A 17,649-nucleotide genomic window follows, 5' to 3' on the forward strand; every position below is an offset into this window, starting at 1 on the left:
TAAGGATTTGTTATATTGTCAAAGCTTGGACTATGTCTGCCAGCGGGCTTGCAACTTCCATGTGCATTTGCTCCCCTTTACCCCCAAACTATGTACACTTAGTTTGGAGGAAGGAGTGAAAATTGCTCTAGAAAAGAGAGAAGGGAGTTTGATCTTAAAAGTCTGACAAAGGCTGAATGCATGGAACAGAAAAAAACAAAAACAAAAACAAACAAACAAAAAAAACCGCTGCTACACTCGTTTGCAGCCTTTGTAAGCCATGTGAGCAATGTATTTCTCACTGAGCAGTGCTACAGCTGGGACAAAGAGGCATGATGAAGCACAGCATAGGGGATATGCTCAGTACCACGGGGACAAGGAAGAAACACACTTTTGAGAGAGCAAAAATGAACACAGAGACTTCAGTTTAACAACCACAGGTTTTTATAGCACCACAAAAATAAAATGTTTTCAACCCAAACATGGTAGAGATATAAGAAGAGCTAGAATAAAGCCTTTGTGTCATTTGACACAAGGTAAACATTAAGGTTCACATTCAGCTGCAGACCTGTTCATGAAGGAGAAGTAGGCTTTTTTTGCAGGCTGCTATAGTTCCTGTAGGTAAGAAAGCTCATCTGGGTGAAAAGTGCCAGGAGGATGCAAACCTTTTCCCCACAGCATATTCCATTTTTCATCCTAACTCAATCATGCTGCAGGTTGTCATCCCCATTTCCAAATCTCCAGTAATGCCTGAGGGCTTACATGTTCTTCAGCACTGGAAATAGTGCATAAATACTGTATAAATGCAAGGAGTGCATATGCTAGGTATGAGTTTCCACATATGCAGTCGCTCCTGGGGTAAGATCCAAGACTTCAGGCTGTATATCTACCAATGGACCCAATCACAGAATCACAGAATCAAAAGAATTGTAGGGGTTGGAAGGGACCTCTAGAAATCATCTAGTCCAACCCCCCTGCCAAAGCAGCTTCCTAGCCCAGGTTGCAGAAGTAGGTGTCCAGGTGGGTCTTGGATGTCTCCAGAGGAGACTCCACAATCTGTCTGGGCAGCCTGTTCCAGTGCTCCATCACTGAACTGTGAAGAAGTTCAAATGCACATTTGTGTGGAACTTCCTATGCATCAGTTTGTGGCCATTTCTCCTCATCCTATCACCACACACCACTGAGAAGAGACCGGCCTTGTCCCTTGGCCTCTCTCTCCTTAGGTATTTATAGACATGGATCAGATCCCCTCTGAGTCTTCTTTTCTCAAGGCTGAACAGATCCAGGTCTCTCAGCGTTTCCTCACATTGAGCTCACTCTCTTGAGCTCAAATGGAAAATGTTTTAGGCATGGCTTCCACTCATGTTATGACTGATTTTCCACAAACCCTGCAGGAAGGAGCAATTTCATCACTAAAAGCACAAGCACAAGCAGCCTTCAGTAAATCTCAGCAAGAATCATGGTGAGGCAGGTCAGATCCTACCCTGAGAATATACCTAGCGTATGCAGAAGCTTGGTCACCTTTATTGATCAGTCCAACCTAAATTCCAATTTGCACAACAAGCCCATCTCCCTTCCCACCCATTAGCTACCTTTCTTCAAAGCGAACCCATAGGTCATTAAACTGTCGCAGTCTTTGCTTCTTCTGCTGCTGCTTTTTCTTCTTCTTCTTCTTGTACTTTCTCTCTCCATTCTCCAGCATGTCAATGCCATCAGGGGGTAGCAGGTGAGGCAAGAGCTCTTCCTCCTCTTTCTGGGGATGCATGAGCACTGGAAGCTCCTGGGACACTATGTAGGGGTGATGTGCTGGTGAAGATGATGAAAAGGCTAACAAGGTTTTGGGGAGTTTTCTGCTGGAAGAAGAAGGGAACATGAATATGTTTGAAAAGGCTCTGAGGCAAAATCTTGGTACAGATATCATCAAGGCACATGTAAAACAAATGTTTCTTCCAGATATAAAAATCTAGTTATTTTTCTACTTTTTATTCCTATCTCTTCTTCCTGAAGTAAATATTCTGATTGAAATATTTGTTTGTAATTAAAAAAACCTTTGGAAAACAGGTAATCTGGGTCATATAAAAAGTTGCACTCTGGCTCAGAGTATAAGAGAGGTTGGGAATAACTTTGCATATCTACAAAGAGACAGAAGAGGAATCCTTTTCAAAGTCAGAGAAGGTCAAACCATACTCCTCTAATCTGATTTCCATCAGAACACAGTCCAATTGGTTCCTTACATCGTTTGCTGTCCTGATGGGAATTGAGGGCAGGTATGAGACAACTAAAGCACACCAAAAGCCAGTTCTTGATCAGCAAGATAGAGAAGGCAAGCCACGAGCCTGTCCAGAGACTATCATCCTGTTTGCAGAAATGCATCTTGAAAAAGATTATCTTAGAAGGAAATAGCTCAATATATCATTAAGAAATCTTTTGGACCAGTTAGTCTGCAAGCAACTGCAAGCAGACTAGCAATGTCAGCATCAAGGACACTACCATAGCATTTTCTTTCATGAAGCCAGGTAATACAAAGTAGTGAATACACAGTATTTATTAAAACACTGGTTGAGGGCATTTCTGAGACCTATGAGACCAGGACTAATCTCACTACTGTTGTACTTAATTCTAGCATAAATATGTGTTGTCTCCATGCTGATCTGCAAAAGGAGATAACACTGTCTTGCCATTCAGATAAGCATATTGATAAACAGGAACTGGAGGCTTTTAAGAGATTAAGAAAAGTATGGAGGTCCATATGTGTGGGGGGATGATAAGAGGCTGAGCAATTACAGCACTACTACCATGCAATTATGAGCTCTGCATGCTCTTACAGCTAACAGTGAGGGAGTAGGAGTCAGGCCTTTACCTTTCTCGTTGTATAGGTCCCAGATTTAAAAATGTCTGGCTTAGGCTGGCAGCATTGTCTTTAAGTTCAAACACACTGCAGTCAGACTATATGGGTGTTGTGGTTTTGTGGTGTTGATGCCGGTATTCCACATCAGAGCATCACGCAGCAGTGAAGGAGATAATGCTGTGGGAGCAGCAGAGGGGCGGAGCTCCGCACCGGATGCCAGGCGGCGCTCTGCCTGGGCGCGTTGCTCTGGGCTGCCGTGGAGGTTCAGCACGTGTGCTTCCCCTGCAGTTCCTCCTTAACATAAGCTCACAGCTTTTGGTTTGGAAATTCTTATCTCTCTCTCAATTGTTCAATTTTATTAGATTTAGTAAAGTTACCGTTCCTTCTCAGATCGTGCCGTTGTCTTCTTGTAGACTCATCTCTTCCCGCTGTTTCCCCCTCCCCCCCGGAGCGCGGCTCTGCTCGGGCGGCCGCGTGGCCACTGACACAGTTTCTTTTTTCTCTCCTCTCTCCCTTCTCTGTTTCCCTTGGGTCACTGTCACGGATAACACCGTGACAATGGGTACACCAGCTCTCTCAAATGCCAAGTCTGAGAAGCCTTTGGCACAGTTCCTGATAGTTTTAAGGCCTTTGATATGGTAGCCATAATATCCTTCTCTCCAAATCACAAATATATGGATCTGACAGATGCACTGTTCGATGGATAAGGACTTGGTTACAAGATCATACCCACAGTGTGGTAGTGAATGGCTCAATGTCCAGATGAAGATTAGTGACAAGTGCTGTCCCTCAGAGGTCAGCACTGGGACCAGTGTTCTTCAACATCTTCATCAATGACATCAACAGTGGGATCAAATGCACCCTCAGGAAGTTTGCAGATTACACCAAGCTGTGTGTTGCAGCGACACAAACGAAGGATGAGATGCCATCCACAGAGATCCAGACAGGCTCAAGCAATGAGCCTGGCAGAACCACATGAGGTTCAACAAATCCAAGTGCAATGACTACACCTGGGTCATGATAACCTCCACTACCAGTTCATGCTGGGGGATGTAAGGATAGAGTACAGCTCTGCTGAAAAGGACCTGAGGGTACTGGCCGAAGCAAGCTGGACATGAGCCAGCAGTGTGCCCTTGAAGCCCAGAAAGCTAACTGCATCATGGGCTACACCCATAGAAGCATGGCCAGCAAGGCGAGGGAGGTGATCCTGCCCCCTCTGCTCTGTGCTTATGAGGTCTCATCTGGAGTACTACATACAGATGTGGAGTCCTCAGTACAAGAGAGACATGGACCTGCTAAGGCATGTCCAGAGGAGGGTCGCAAATATGATCCAAGGGATGGAACACCTCTGCTAAGAGGACAGGTTGACAGAGCTGGAGCTGTTCCACCTGGAGAAGAGAAGGCTCTGGAGAGACCCGAGAGTGGCCTTCCAGTATATCTAAAAGGGGTCTATAAGAAAGAAGAGGACTATTGTGAAAGGCCAAAGGGAGATGGCTTCAATCTGAAAGAGGGAAGATTTAGATTGGATATAAGAAATAATTTTCTTATGATCAGAGTGGTGAAGCAATGGTACACGTTGCCCAGGGAGGTTGGAGAAATTCAAGGTCAGGCTAGGTGGGGCTCTGAGCACCTGATAGCTGTGGATGTTACTGCTCACTGCTGGGGAGTTGGACTTGATTTTTAGAGTTCCTTCCAGGTCAAGTGATTCTATGATCCTGAGCCCAAGAGATCACTCAGTCAAGACCCCAGAAATGGCTATTCTAACCCAGTGTAGAATGAAGGGGATGTTTTCAAAGAAACAACCAGCTTCCCCCTGGTTACTCAAGCTCTGTTTCACAGAATCACAGAATTGTAAGGGTTGGAAGGGACCTCTAGAGATCATAGAGTCCAACTCCCTGCCAAAGCAGCTCCCTAGCCCAGGTTGCACAGGTAGGTGTCCAGGTGGGTCTTGAACGTCTCCAGAGAAGGAGACTCCACCACCTCTCTGTGCAGCCTGTGCCAGGGCTCCGTCACTGCACTGTGAAGAAGTTCCCACCCACCTTTGTGTGGAACCTACTATACATCAGTTTGTGGCCATGTCTCCTCATTCTATCACCACACACTGCTGAGAAGAGTCCATCCTCAACCCTTTGCCTCCTGCTCCTTAGATATTTATAGATGTGAATCAGATTCCCTCTGAGTCTTCTTTATCAAGGCTGAACAGACCCAGGTCTCTCAGCCTTTCCTCATAGAGGAGGTGTTCCACACTCTTTATCATCTTTGTAGCTCTCCCCTGGACTTTTTTGAAGAGATCCCTCAATTCATAATACTTCAAGCAGCCAGCATCTCCCCACCCATTCTACAAGATAAGCAGCCTGCATGCACTCTCCTATATAGTCTTTGCTTTCCTCACCCACAGTTCTCTTCCTTGTTTAGAACAGAGATTCTACCTCTTTTCATTGTCATAGTATTACTTTTATCACTTCCGAGGTGTCATGATACTTCAGCTTTCCTCCACGTCCTCATAGCCCCCTACCTTCATCTTTCCTTTACTGATGGACACATACCCTGTTGTCTCTAGGGACATGATTTATCTCTTTAAAGGTCCTCTGATTATGGTTCCCTTTACTTTGACTTTTCTTCACTGTGTCTGTCCTTTTATCAGTGAAAATCTCTGAGTGGGCATGACTACCCCTCCTCTGTAGGTAACACTACCTTATTGTCTGCAGCCTCCTCTAACAAATATGTGTCCAGAAGATGCTGGAATTTTACTACAGGCACAGCCAGGACAACCTCCAAACTGCATGGCTAGCTGTTTATTTAGATACCTGCAGCCTCAGAGCACCACTAACAACAGATACTCATACATAACCTCATACATAACCTCTTCTGCAGCACTGCCTAGAGGCGATTCTCCCAGAGCCCTCTGAGCAACTGTTGGAAGAGAAGGACAGATGCAGAAATGTTCTCATGTTTCCCCATGGTCTCTGACACATTCTTGCCGTGGGTCTTTATCTCAAATGTCCTCCTGCCACAGATCTCACTTTTTTCTTGATACTCTTTTCTACCAAGTCATCCAGAAGTTAGTGAAGTTTTTTCAAAGAAAACACCGAAGTGTCCTTTTCTTCAAGTTGTTCACTCAGCTTTAAAGTCAAGCCTCCAGGAAAGACCTATCCAGTACCCCTAATAAAGTGAGATGCAGTTAGTGACAAACTGAGTCCTTACAAAGGCACAGAGGGTAATGGTTGGACAGTGAACTCTGATGATGTGGTCAGAGGAACCAGGTGTCTAGCTGCCCTAAGAAACACTGATACCCACCTTCCTGAGACATGAAGTTCTAGCCTTCCTTCTCACAGTCATCTGCCCTTGATTTCCTTGCATCTGCCTCTTTACATAGCAGCAGATTCATACAATCATATAATTGTGGGATGGTTTGGGTTGGAAGGGACCTTAAAGCCCACTTAGTTGAAACCCCCTGCTGTGGGCAGGGATGAAACTCATCAGCTCAGGCCGCCCAGGACCCATCCAATCCAACCTGGCTTTGAACACCTCTAGGAGTGGGGCACCCACAGTTTCACTGGGCAGCCCATGCCACTGCCTCACCATCCTCTGAATAAAGGATTTCTTAGAAACATCTGATCTAAATCTCCCATTCTAGTTCAAAACAGTTCTATCAACAATCTGCCCATGGAAAAATTCAGTCTCCATCTTGTTTATAAGCTCTCTTAAATACTAGAAAGCGATGAGTTCTCACTGGAGCCTTCTCCAGGCTGAACAAACCCAGTTCCCTCAGCCTTTCTTCACTGGAGAGGTGCTCCAGACCTCTGGGAATCTACATGGTCTCCTTTGGACATGCTCCAACAGCTCCACATTGTTCTTGTGGTGGAGAAACCAGACTTGGACACAGTAATGCTGAGGGGAAACCACATGAGGGCAGAGTAGATGGGAAAGACCCCCTCCCTCACCCTGCTGCCAACTCTCTGTTGATGCAGCCCAGGATACCTCCAGTCTTCTGGGCTGCAAACACATACTGCTGACTAATGTTCAGCTTTTTCTCTCCAGAGAGATTGTCCAGAAGGAAATGGGTGCTCCAGTGACTCTCAATCACTAACACACTTTGCCTTTTTTTTTTTTTTTTGTGGTACTGGTTCTAATACTGGTGCTTGGTTGGATCAACTTAATGTGCTTGTCCCTCCTGGGTCTTGACTGTTACTCATACCCTATTCTTTTTCCAGTCCCAGAACCTCATATGTTGCATAAGGACACTCTGGGAGAAAAAGAGCGACTCCTCCTGCTCCTAGCAGAAATGAGAAGATTTTCTCTATTCTAAAGTACATATTGAGCTCTCTTTACATTTTAAGATGCGGCTATAGCTGTTAGATAGAAATATCTGAACTCCGAATGTTCTTAAAAACAAAAAAAGATGACAAAAATATATTTTTTTTATTATCCTCGTAAACACTGATACACTGAATTGCCTAGCATTACTTCAGTAATGCAGCATCATTAAGTCTTGTGTGGAAGTACAAAGGAGTTCTCTTTGTCAGATTACCTACTCATTGGTGCCAATAGGGTCAGGGGATGCAATGATGTACTTAAGGGGATGTGTTTGGGCTAGATAATGCTTCAGTGCAAGAAGACAATGTCAGTAATCATGGCAAAAATCTGGCCTGGCACAATTTGAATTTCACTGTCTGAAAAAGGCAGCAGAAGTGATGCAAAAAGAAATGTGAAGCAAACCCAGCAGGAGAAGAATACTTGTTATTGTTTTGCACCACATCTTACTAAAGCCCCTGGCACAAGATAAGACTCTGTGTGTGTCCCTGGACAATCCACATAAAAGAAAAAAGTTCAGTGTTAATCCTAAAAACCCCTTATCAGAAGTGTGAAGAAGGAGAAACAAAGATACACACACTGAGGGAGGGAAAGCATGTCTGGTGCAGAGGATGAAAGGGAAATGGTACCATAATGATAAAAACTTTTTTCCACTGTGGTCTTCTAACAGTGGCTGTAGGAAAGAATGGAGGTATCTGAGGGAAACAAGGGCACTTGTTTGGCAAGAGACTGGAGATGGGGGAGAGCAGTATTGCAGAGTCTGAGCTGGTGGCAGATAGTTCAGAAAGCATAGGTAATTCCCTGAAGAGTATGAAGATTATTCGGCATTCTATAGTAACTGAGATCATGGAAATAGATAAAGGCACCAGAGAGTTGGGGGGGGACTACGGGCATAACCCAAAGAACAGCTACAAGACATACCAGAACAGCAAATATCTTGGCTTATAAATGCAGGAAAGAGCAGAGGATATGAGAGTTATCACTTATGGTGGGGACAGTCGAAGAGACTAGGTGGAACTAATAATGCATTATTCTATGGAAGTTAAAAGTTTAAGAGTTAAAAACTTAGAATAAAAAAATGTTTATTTTATTCAAGAAACACATAGGCCAAACCCAACAAAATCCTGTTTACTAAATAGCTTATAGAAAAGTGAGCTGCATGGGAGGACAGAAAGAACCCAGCTCACTGTTTAGTATAGTTTCAGCTGCCACTGCATCTTCATGATTGTTTGCAAATCCACCCTCCCAACAGAAGTTCAGCTACAATAAAGCATGCATTACTTGTTGATGGCTTGTCCAGCTGGAGTGTGCACTACATCAAACCCTTCTCTCCTCAAAACATCAATAACTGTGTTGTTGCCCATGAAGTGACCTGCATTTAAGAGAAAAATGAAATCAGAACTTAAGGAGCAAAGGGGAAGAGAGAGAAAAGCAGCAAATTTCTCTCTGATCACAGGAGGTGTGTCATATTCAGAGCATGCAGTATTTTATCACTTCACACACAAGAAACACAGGATCTCTGTCAACAGTTTATGAGTTGGTTCGGCCAGGTTCCATGATGATTGGTGCAGGGGACTCACAGACCCATACCCTGGGAAAGGGGAAGGAGGGGAAGGGAAAAGGGAGACGAGCCTAAAAACAAAACAGCAGCAATGATCTGAGGAGGAAAGCTAATTTACTAAGTAAGGTATCAGAAAGCAAAATAACACAATATAATGCATTATAATTGGAATTAAAGCTAATAAATCAAATAAAATGAGCAAGAGAGAGTGTCCAATAAACAGAAGGCCTTACACTAAATGCTGAAGGCAAGACGGCAGGGAGCACCCACTGCTGGGTTGATCCCCAAAGGAAAGAGTGTCCTGTGACATGCAAAATCCTTCCCTCTGACTGGAAAAACGTAAAAGTACAAAGCAATGCAAAGTCCTCTGGGGAACATAGTTCCTCTTCTCTTCTGAGACAGGAATACCCATAACTATCGATGATCCACAGAGCTGGAGCATTAACTCTTCAGTTCTCAATGCACTACATGATGTTATGTGGAATACCAATACCAAAATCATAAAACCATGACAATCTCTAATAAGGGTGTGTTGAATCTTCCCAAGCTCACTTAACTTACCACATTCTGCATTTCTGAAATGTAGATGTGATAGAACAGCTGCCACTCACTGAGAAAAACAGAACATCCTCACACCACTGTAGATTTCTTGGGATAAAGCCATGAGAGACATGTTCAGGAGCAGCAACCAGTCTATGACTGGTAGTGGTGCAAACTCGGTCAACATCTGGCCTCAACATTTGCATCATTCTAGCATTTTCACACCATAAGAGCACTAAATGAGATGTCAGTCAACATCAGTAAAAATGTTTAAATGATTAAGAACCATACAACTGCAGAAAACAATAACAGCTCTGAAAGCCATTCACTTAGGTCAACCCTTTTGGTTCCTTCATTATAAGCCACTGAGGGAGAAAAAAACCAATTCAGTTGTGATAACATAAGTGAATAACCTAAGTTATTCACCCCGAAAAGTGGGATGACATCACGGCCGCCCTAGCACAGTATTCTATGCGGGATACTGCGACTAAGAAAGCCGCGGAGTTAAAAACCTGGGGGTTGGTGGTGGGCGAGCTTAAAGCGGCCAGGGAAGAAGGGAAGCTCACGCGCACTGTGCGCAACCTTGACAGCCTGGAGGAAGTTACGGGGGGTAAAGGGGGGTCGGGAGGCTCTTCTCTTTTCACAGTTGATCGCGTGGAGAAAAGTGCGCAACAAGGACCGTTAGATTCGAATAAGATGGTGCCTGATGATGATCAGAACAAAACGGTTCCCCTGGAGCCGCCTCGACCGGCAGAATCGCCACCCCCCGCGTCGGCTCCACCTCCTTACCCGCCGTTGTATCCTTCTCTATCGGCGCTACCTCCCGCAGCGGGGCGGGACGATCCTGTTATCTCTCCCGACCATAGCAAGGCGGATCCCTGCCGCCCCCCTCGGGACCACTCCTCTGAGGGCGGAGCGCGGTCACAGTCCCAGATCACACTGATTGGGCAGGGATCAGAGAGGCCTTGGCTGGAACATCCGCATCTGATGCAGTTGTATTTCCGGTGGTGGTTGAGGAAGGAGGCCCCCTCTGGGTCCCGCTGGACCCAAAGGGTGTTGCCCGCTTAGTAGAGGCAATTGAGAAAAAAGGCTTGGGATCACTGCTAACGTTGAATGCGCTAGAGCTTTTAGCAGGAGCCGGCCCGCTGTTGCCGTATAACATAGAGACACTTATGCAGATTGTTTTAAAGCCGGTTCAGTTTACAGTATGGAAGGAAGAATGGATTAGCCAGCTTAAGCACAGCCGGTTCAGTTTACAGTATGGAAGGAAGAATGGATTAGCCAGCTTAAGCACGTATTAGCTACAGCTCAGGGGGATCCCGGCCACCCAGTCCACGGGGCTGATATCACCCAATTAACGGGGGCTGTGGAAGGATTATAAACACCACAAGACCAGGTCGCTCACTTGCGGCCGGGTGAAATGTTGGCCACCTCAGAATCAGCTTTAACAGCGTTTAGACGATTTGCACAAAGCACAGAACCTTATATGCCGTGGATGGCAATCAGTCAGGGGCCGACAGAGTCCTTTCAGGATTTTGCTAACAGACTTATAAGAGCTGTGGAGGGATCAGATCTACTGAGAGCAGTCCATAATCCGGTTGTTTTAGACTGCCTTCAACAAAAGTCGTCCGAGGAGGTAAAAGCCCTGTTGCGTTCGGCTCCCACTAAGTTTCAAACACCAGGAGAGGCCATCAAATACGTGCTAGATAAGGATAAGATTAACCCGATAGAGCCGACCCAGGTGGCAGCAGCCATCATAGCAATGTGCCAAGGCGACTGGGGGGCCGTGCTACCTGGGAAAGTTAACTATTCTATCACCACAGATGAGGGACTGGATGAACATAGCCCAGAGTTTCACACAGCGATGGAGCAGAAGGTCAATGCACACACTGAAGGAGGACTGTGGTGACGAGGTACGGCTATGGGGACCTACTGCTCAGATTTTTGCCTCCATTATCACCCCAATTGTCACAGCCCATGCCCTGGAAGAAATAGAGAGACTGGCGTGTTGGTCGGCGAAGCAAGCAAACGTCACCTCGCAGCCTCTGACAGATCTTATAACGGATGTCGACAGTATCAGACATGCCATACTGCAAAACAGAGCTGCAATTGACTTCCTGCTTTTGGCTCAAGGTCATGGTTGTACAGACTTAGAAGGAATGTGCTGCTTCAATCTTAGCGACCACTCAGCATCGTTGCATAAACGGTTGGACTGGTTGAAGGAAAACATGCAAAAGATAACAGTTCAAAACGACCCGATTGGGGACTGGCTGAGGAACATCTTTGGGAACTGGGCTAGTTGGTTATCCCCTGTATTCAAGTGGCTAGGAGGTGCCCTCCTGACACTTGTCATATTGTTGCTGATCATTCCATGCATATTCCGATGCACATAGAATTGCCTGCAGAATGCACTAGATCGTGCTTTTGATCAAAGAATAGATTATCATAGGGTCAAAGAAAGCTTGTAGATTAAGGCACAAAAGTAGCCATTAGATAAAAGGGTGTAGGATTGGGATAATTGCGTTCGTGGTGTAATGGGGCAAGGCTTACATAGCTTACCCGAGAGGGCAATGGTATGTATAGGCGCAATGCATAGATTTCGGGATGTATGCGATAGGGTCCTCTTGAGTTGTATTAGACTTGCTTTGGCAAAAAGGGGGGGAGATGTTGCAGGCACAGCACAAGATCTCGCGAGAAGAGATAATTCCTCGCTTTTGCAAAGTTGCTTCTAGAAAGTTTTAGAAGGTAGAATGCTGCGTCACTTAGGAGTAGTAATGTGCATGCGCAATCCTAACTTATATAGGGATGCTACTGCTAACAATAAACGCCATTTGCTGCTCACCACATTGGTGTGAAGTGCAGTAATTTGGCTCCAGCCAGGCAGGTCGGTTGCGCAGACGCTAGCAAGGCTGGATCCGTAGGCCATTAACTCCTGGAAAGGGCAACAGTTTAGGAAGGACTTATTTATCTCTGCTCTAATTCTGTAATTTATGGCTGCATTCCATTTTCAGACAGATGCGGTTGTCTTTTCAGCTTGTCATTTGGCACCATAATGAAGAAATGATTGCACAAGTGTATAGGGATTCTGAAGGACTCTATGCTCTGAATGCTGACTGACATTCACAACCATTCTAGCACCTCATCAGACAAGGCTACTGAGAAGCAACAGAGAGACTTGGCACAAGCCCTTATAAATCTAGGTTTTCTGAAAACATCTGTCAGTTTAACAACCTATATTAATTAAAATTAGGCTTGACCAAATGCTTAATAAAATACTCTCTTGCTCTTATAGATGTAAGCAGTACCAACACTGGTACTTCCAGAAAAAAAAATTCTGCTAGTATTCTTCATATATATATATGGATATATATATATATATGGATTAAATAACCAGAATGATTCCAACAGACAGGAAATACAAGTGAAGTATGGGGTGACACCCCAAGGAATTTATGATTTTTCAAATCAAAATAGGTTGGATGAACAGAAGCACAAAATTCTAGTTTTTCATGACACAATAGAAAAAGGCATATGAAATATCAGCTTAAAGAAAGATATTTGGATGTTACCACGTGAACACATGTACTTATCAAAGCCAAGCTTCTCAAAGAGCTTAAATAATCCAACAGACCTAGCTCAAATGAAACTTTCTAATGTAGCAATGCAATATGCACATAGCTTTGCACGATATTCTCTCACCTAATAACTACGTTTTCTCAAACTCCTCAGTTTTAGCTTCTGTTTCAGAGAAAGCAAAGCTCAACTTTTATGTGGGCCTAATTTAATAATGCTGGTGCTTGTTTTGTTGTCCTGTTAATATGTGGAAAGTGAGAATTTCATCATATCACTGAAAAGACCTGATGTGGGGAACATAAGCAATTGTAATTAAACTTTGCAAACAAGTAAAAGCAGCCACTGGAAGTTCAACATTAGGTTCATAAGGCACTGAACTTAGTTGTCATCTCTCATCTTTTTGTCACGGTGTTGTCCGTGACAGTGACCCAAGGGAAAACCGAGAAGGGAGAGGGGAGAGAAAAAAGAACTGCGTCAGTGGCCGCGCGACCGCCCGAGCAGAGCCGCGCTCCGGGAGGGGGAGGGGGAAACAGCGGGAAGAGATGGGTCTACAAGAAAACAACGGCACGGTCTGAGAAGGAACGGGAACTTTACTAAATCTAATAAAATTGAACAATTGAAAGAGAGATAAAAATTTCCAAACCAAAAGCTGTGAGCTTACGTTAAGGAGGACCTGCAGGGGAAGCACACGTGCTGAACCTCCAAGGCAGCCCAGAGCAACGCGCCCAGACCTAGCGCCGCCTGCATCCGGTGCGGAGCTCCGCCCCTCCCCTCTGCTGCTCCCCCAGCATTAACTCCTTAACTGCTGCATGATGCTCTGATGTGGAATACCGGCATCAAAACCACAACACCACAACACTTTTACAGAAAGGAAACATACATTCAACAGAAAGGGGAGAGGTGATTAATTCACCATTCTCCAGACTCCCATGGCTCCAGGCTTCAGAGAATCTGGCACCTCCAAGGGGTGATCTCTTGAGAGATTGGAGTGGAGTAACTCACACACTGAGAAATGCTTCTCTACTGGTGAAGATCAGTGTGTAATGTAATCTCACACTAGGTACTCATCTCAGTCAGGCAGCATTAGACATGCTGAATCCCCTCTGCAGTGCTGAAAGGAAATGCCAAGGCCCTGAATTCTTGTTTTCCTAATACAGGTCCTTCCGGAGAAAGGAGACAAGATGCAAAACAATCTACATGACAATCTCTAGTAATAAATAACTACCCTTGAGCCAGTTTAAGTACTTAGGGTCCCACACATTTCAAGAGAAAGCAACAGAACGTCTGCTCATATCACACCATCAAATTCACTATTTCCCCTCAATCTTAAGCACCTGTTGCTCACAGCAGTAACTGAGACTGATTTAGACTGAGGACATAAATTAATCCCATTTTCATCCATGAACATGAACTCCTGAAGCACAGTCTTCATCTTTTAAATTTGATGCAGTCGTAAGAAAATCTTTTATATCACACTCATGTGCAAGCCTTCACAGGGAGCCTTTGCAATGCATTAAGTTATGTCTACATGATAAAGAAAGAGTGCTAAAACCATGTAAAACCCAACAGGCCAAATGAAGAAATTGTATAAAAATACACATGCATATATAAAAATACACACAGGTATATGATATGAAATTGCTCAGAAGACGTGACCAATCAGGAACAGCTCAGATTGGGCACACGAAAAGGATTATGAGATGTCAGTGTTTTTTCTATCAGAAAGACAGGTCACACATACTCCATTAGACAGATCTGGCCTGGGTCCCAGAGAATTTACAGGCTCAACTTCAGTTTTGTGTAAAATCAAAATGACAAGGGTGAAGGTTTCAGGTACAGGACCTTTCTAATCTCAGGTAGCACTTTCACCGCTTTTCTGGACTCTGACATAAAAAGACCCTTCTGGTATGAAAGAGACCTGATCACCAAAAGCAACTGGAAGAAAGATGAGAAAGACAGACTCTCCTATCAAGCAGCTAGACTGTAAGGGAGAATTAGCCCAAAGCCATATGACAAGGAGTAGGCCTCTTTCACCTGTTTTCTGTTTCAGTCTAACACACCTGAATGCCCCTGAGAAGAAAAGCCTGAGGCCCAACAGAAGGCCCGCTCTTTTCTTTCTGTACACAGTCCTGCATTATCCTCACACCACTAGGTGAAGAAATGTCTCTGAGAGGTCAGTTTAGTCAGCTAGGGGGTGGGGAACCATGAATCTCTATTCTTTTTTCAGGCTCAAAGAAAAAATAAGCTGTTGTGTGCATCAGCTCAACCATGCACTCTACTGCAGAGTGAGACCTCTGCCTTTTATCTGCATTGAAAGGAGATGGCCTTCAGGGACTGCAACAAGCAATATGCCAGAACAGCCATGCTGTAAGACTAACATTTGCTTGCAGACTGGTCCAAAACTCAAACATGCATTGAGCACCCCTGAACTCCGTCTGAAGCAATACCTAATTCTGCAGAACACAGGCTACTACTATTGTCAAAGATTACTATGAAATGTATGTCTCTTACTTGCAGCTAGTGCACTACTAATGCACATGTGGGTATTCTCATCTAGCTAACTGCTAGGTTTACTGGTTTCAGCAGAGACTTCTGAAATCTAATTTCAGCAATTGTGAATCTTTAATATTTTCAAATGTAGCCCAATGAACAAGGAAAGCCTGCACAAAAGAAGTTATGTTTCTGATCCAGACTTTTTACTTTTCATATATTTTAGAACTGAAGAAAACTGTTCTCTGAATTTCAACCAATTGCTCTGGTTCAAGATGATACACTGATTTCCTTTTGCTTCTTTTAATATCATGTAAGAGGGAAGCCCCTATGAACACATTATTCCTTATGTCTGACAAGTTTTCCTTAGTAGAAAATCAGTACTTCCCACCTGCCCCACATTAAGGCTAGGAGCTCAAAATTATACTAGTACCCCATGACAGTAAGAAACAAAAGTGCTTGTTAGGAAACCTGATCTGAATTGCTGCTCTTCAAGAAGTGGTGGGAACTGCTAGAGTACATAATCGTAATAATTCAACCACAAAAAGATAGAAATTATTCTAGCCTTTGGTGCTTGCTAAAGCAGAATGTTTATCTCTCTGATAGGCTGGGAGTTCTCAGATGGCACCAGAGACTACTATATGGGTCACGGAAACAAATAGTTTCAGTACTGTTTTTTGAGGTACAGCTCTTCCAATTATTTCAGAGTAGTTTGAAATACTTTAGAATAAGCTTCCTAGAAATGCCTGTGGGAAGGATCATTTGCTATCTGCCTTCCTAGACTGCTTCCAAGAATGGCATAAATTTGATTAACATGCCTCAGAACAAGACACCTGTAGGTGGGTAGATTAAAGTTACTGGCCTGTGGAAAAGGCATGATATGAGACTGTTCACTATGCTATACATGAATAAGAAAAAATAAACTTCAGTAAAAATTATCACTTGACTGTGAATCACAAAGGACAGCAGCTTGCTCATCCCTCTGTGTGAGCCTCTCATTGCAGTATTCTTCTACTACTCTTTCAGAGGTGGACATCTTACAAAGCTAAAATGAGTTCCCACTAAATACAGCTCTTAGGACACAAGTGAGTAGGCAGAAAGTACACCCTTGGTCGAATAGACAGGGTCATGCTAACAGAATGGTGTCCTCAGGCAAGACTCATTACAGGCAGATTTTCTTCATCCCACTCCACAGTCTGTTATTTTCTGACAAGATCTGAATTAGCAGAAACGAAATCAAATCTGCAAAAATAAAAGAATGCTTCCCAAATCTTTTGGCACATGTCAATGGACAGCTCATGTTCTTTCAGTGACAAGCAAAGTCCATTTTTCAAACATAACACCAAATGACTTGGCCAAGTTCCCACTGGACTATGTGAGCAAAGGAGAACCCTAATCAAGCAGAGATTTTATTGACAGAGATTATCATGCCATGTCCGAAGCAGTCATACTACAGCGAAATAAAAGAGTCCTCAGCTTTGTGTATCTGTGCTATCACCAAACTTTCTAAAGGCTCCTATGAAAAACTGGAAGCAGACTTAAATAGTGGAAAAGAATATTGTTATCCACTATGTACAGATGGGAGGAGTTGTAGAGAGCAATAATGTCTCCTCTGAGCCTCCTCCTGTCCAGACTGAAGAATCTCAGTTCCCTCAGCCACTTCCCATAAGGCTTGTGTTTAATAGGATGCTATTGACAAAAAGAAAAGATTCTTGCCAGGACCAAACCAACCAATCATACAGTGAAAGAGATTACAGAATCATAGAACTGTAGGGCTTGGAAGAGACCTCTGGAGGTCATCTAGTCCAACTTCCTGCTACAAAAGTTTCCCTACAGTAGATCACACAGGAAAGTGGATTTTGAAAATCTCCAGAGAAGGAGACTACAGACCTTTCTGGGCAGCCTGTTCCAGTGCTTTGCCAACCTCACAGTAGGAAGCTCCTCGTGTTCAGATGGAACTTCCTGTGTAGCAGTTTGCGCCTGTTGGCTCCACCCTTTCACCAAGCACCATCAAAAAGAGTCTAGGCACATCCTCTTACACCCACCTTTAAGAAGTTTATAAGCATTGGTAAGATCCATTTTCAGTCTTCTCTAGGCTGAACAGCTCCAAGTCTCTCAGCCTTTCCTCTTATGGGAGATGCTCCAGGCCCCTCACCGGGCCCTCTGCTGGACTCTCTCTAGAAGTCACCTGTCTTGAAATGGGGAGCCCAGAACTGGACATAGTATTCTAAACAGGCACAACAGAGTGGGAAGATCACCTCCCTTGATCTGTCGGACACGTTCTTTTTAATGCATCCCATTCAAACTATCCTAGAAGAAGTAGAAAAGAAAAACACTTATCCTT

General features: G+C 44.2%; 1 protein-coding gene across 1 annotated transcript in view; it reads right to left on the bottom strand.

Annotated features, from left to right (window-relative positions):
* Positions 1-17,649, bottom strand: part of TRABD2A (TraB domain containing 2A) — an 80,164-nt gene that overhangs the window by 2,355 nt on the left and 60,160 nt on the right. Inside the window, exons 5-6 of the mRNA XM_065740558.1 lie at positions 8,423-8,513; positions 1,572-1,832 (exon numbers count right to left, since the gene is read on the bottom strand). Coding sequence (XP_065596630.1) covers positions 1,572-1,832; positions 8,423-8,513 — 352 coding nt within the window. The remainder of the gene's footprint in view (positions 1-1,571; positions 1,833-8,422; positions 8,514-17,649) is intronic.

The sequence above is a fragment of the Cyrtonyx montezumae genome, unplaced genomic scaffold, assembly GCF_038088225.1.
Source record: "Cyrtonyx montezumae isolate F1298 unplaced genomic scaffold, pur_monq_1.0 scaffold_29, whole genome shotgun sequence".
NCBI classification, from domain to species: domain Eukaryota; kingdom Metazoa; phylum Chordata; class Aves; order Galliformes; family Odontophoridae; genus Cyrtonyx; species Cyrtonyx montezumae.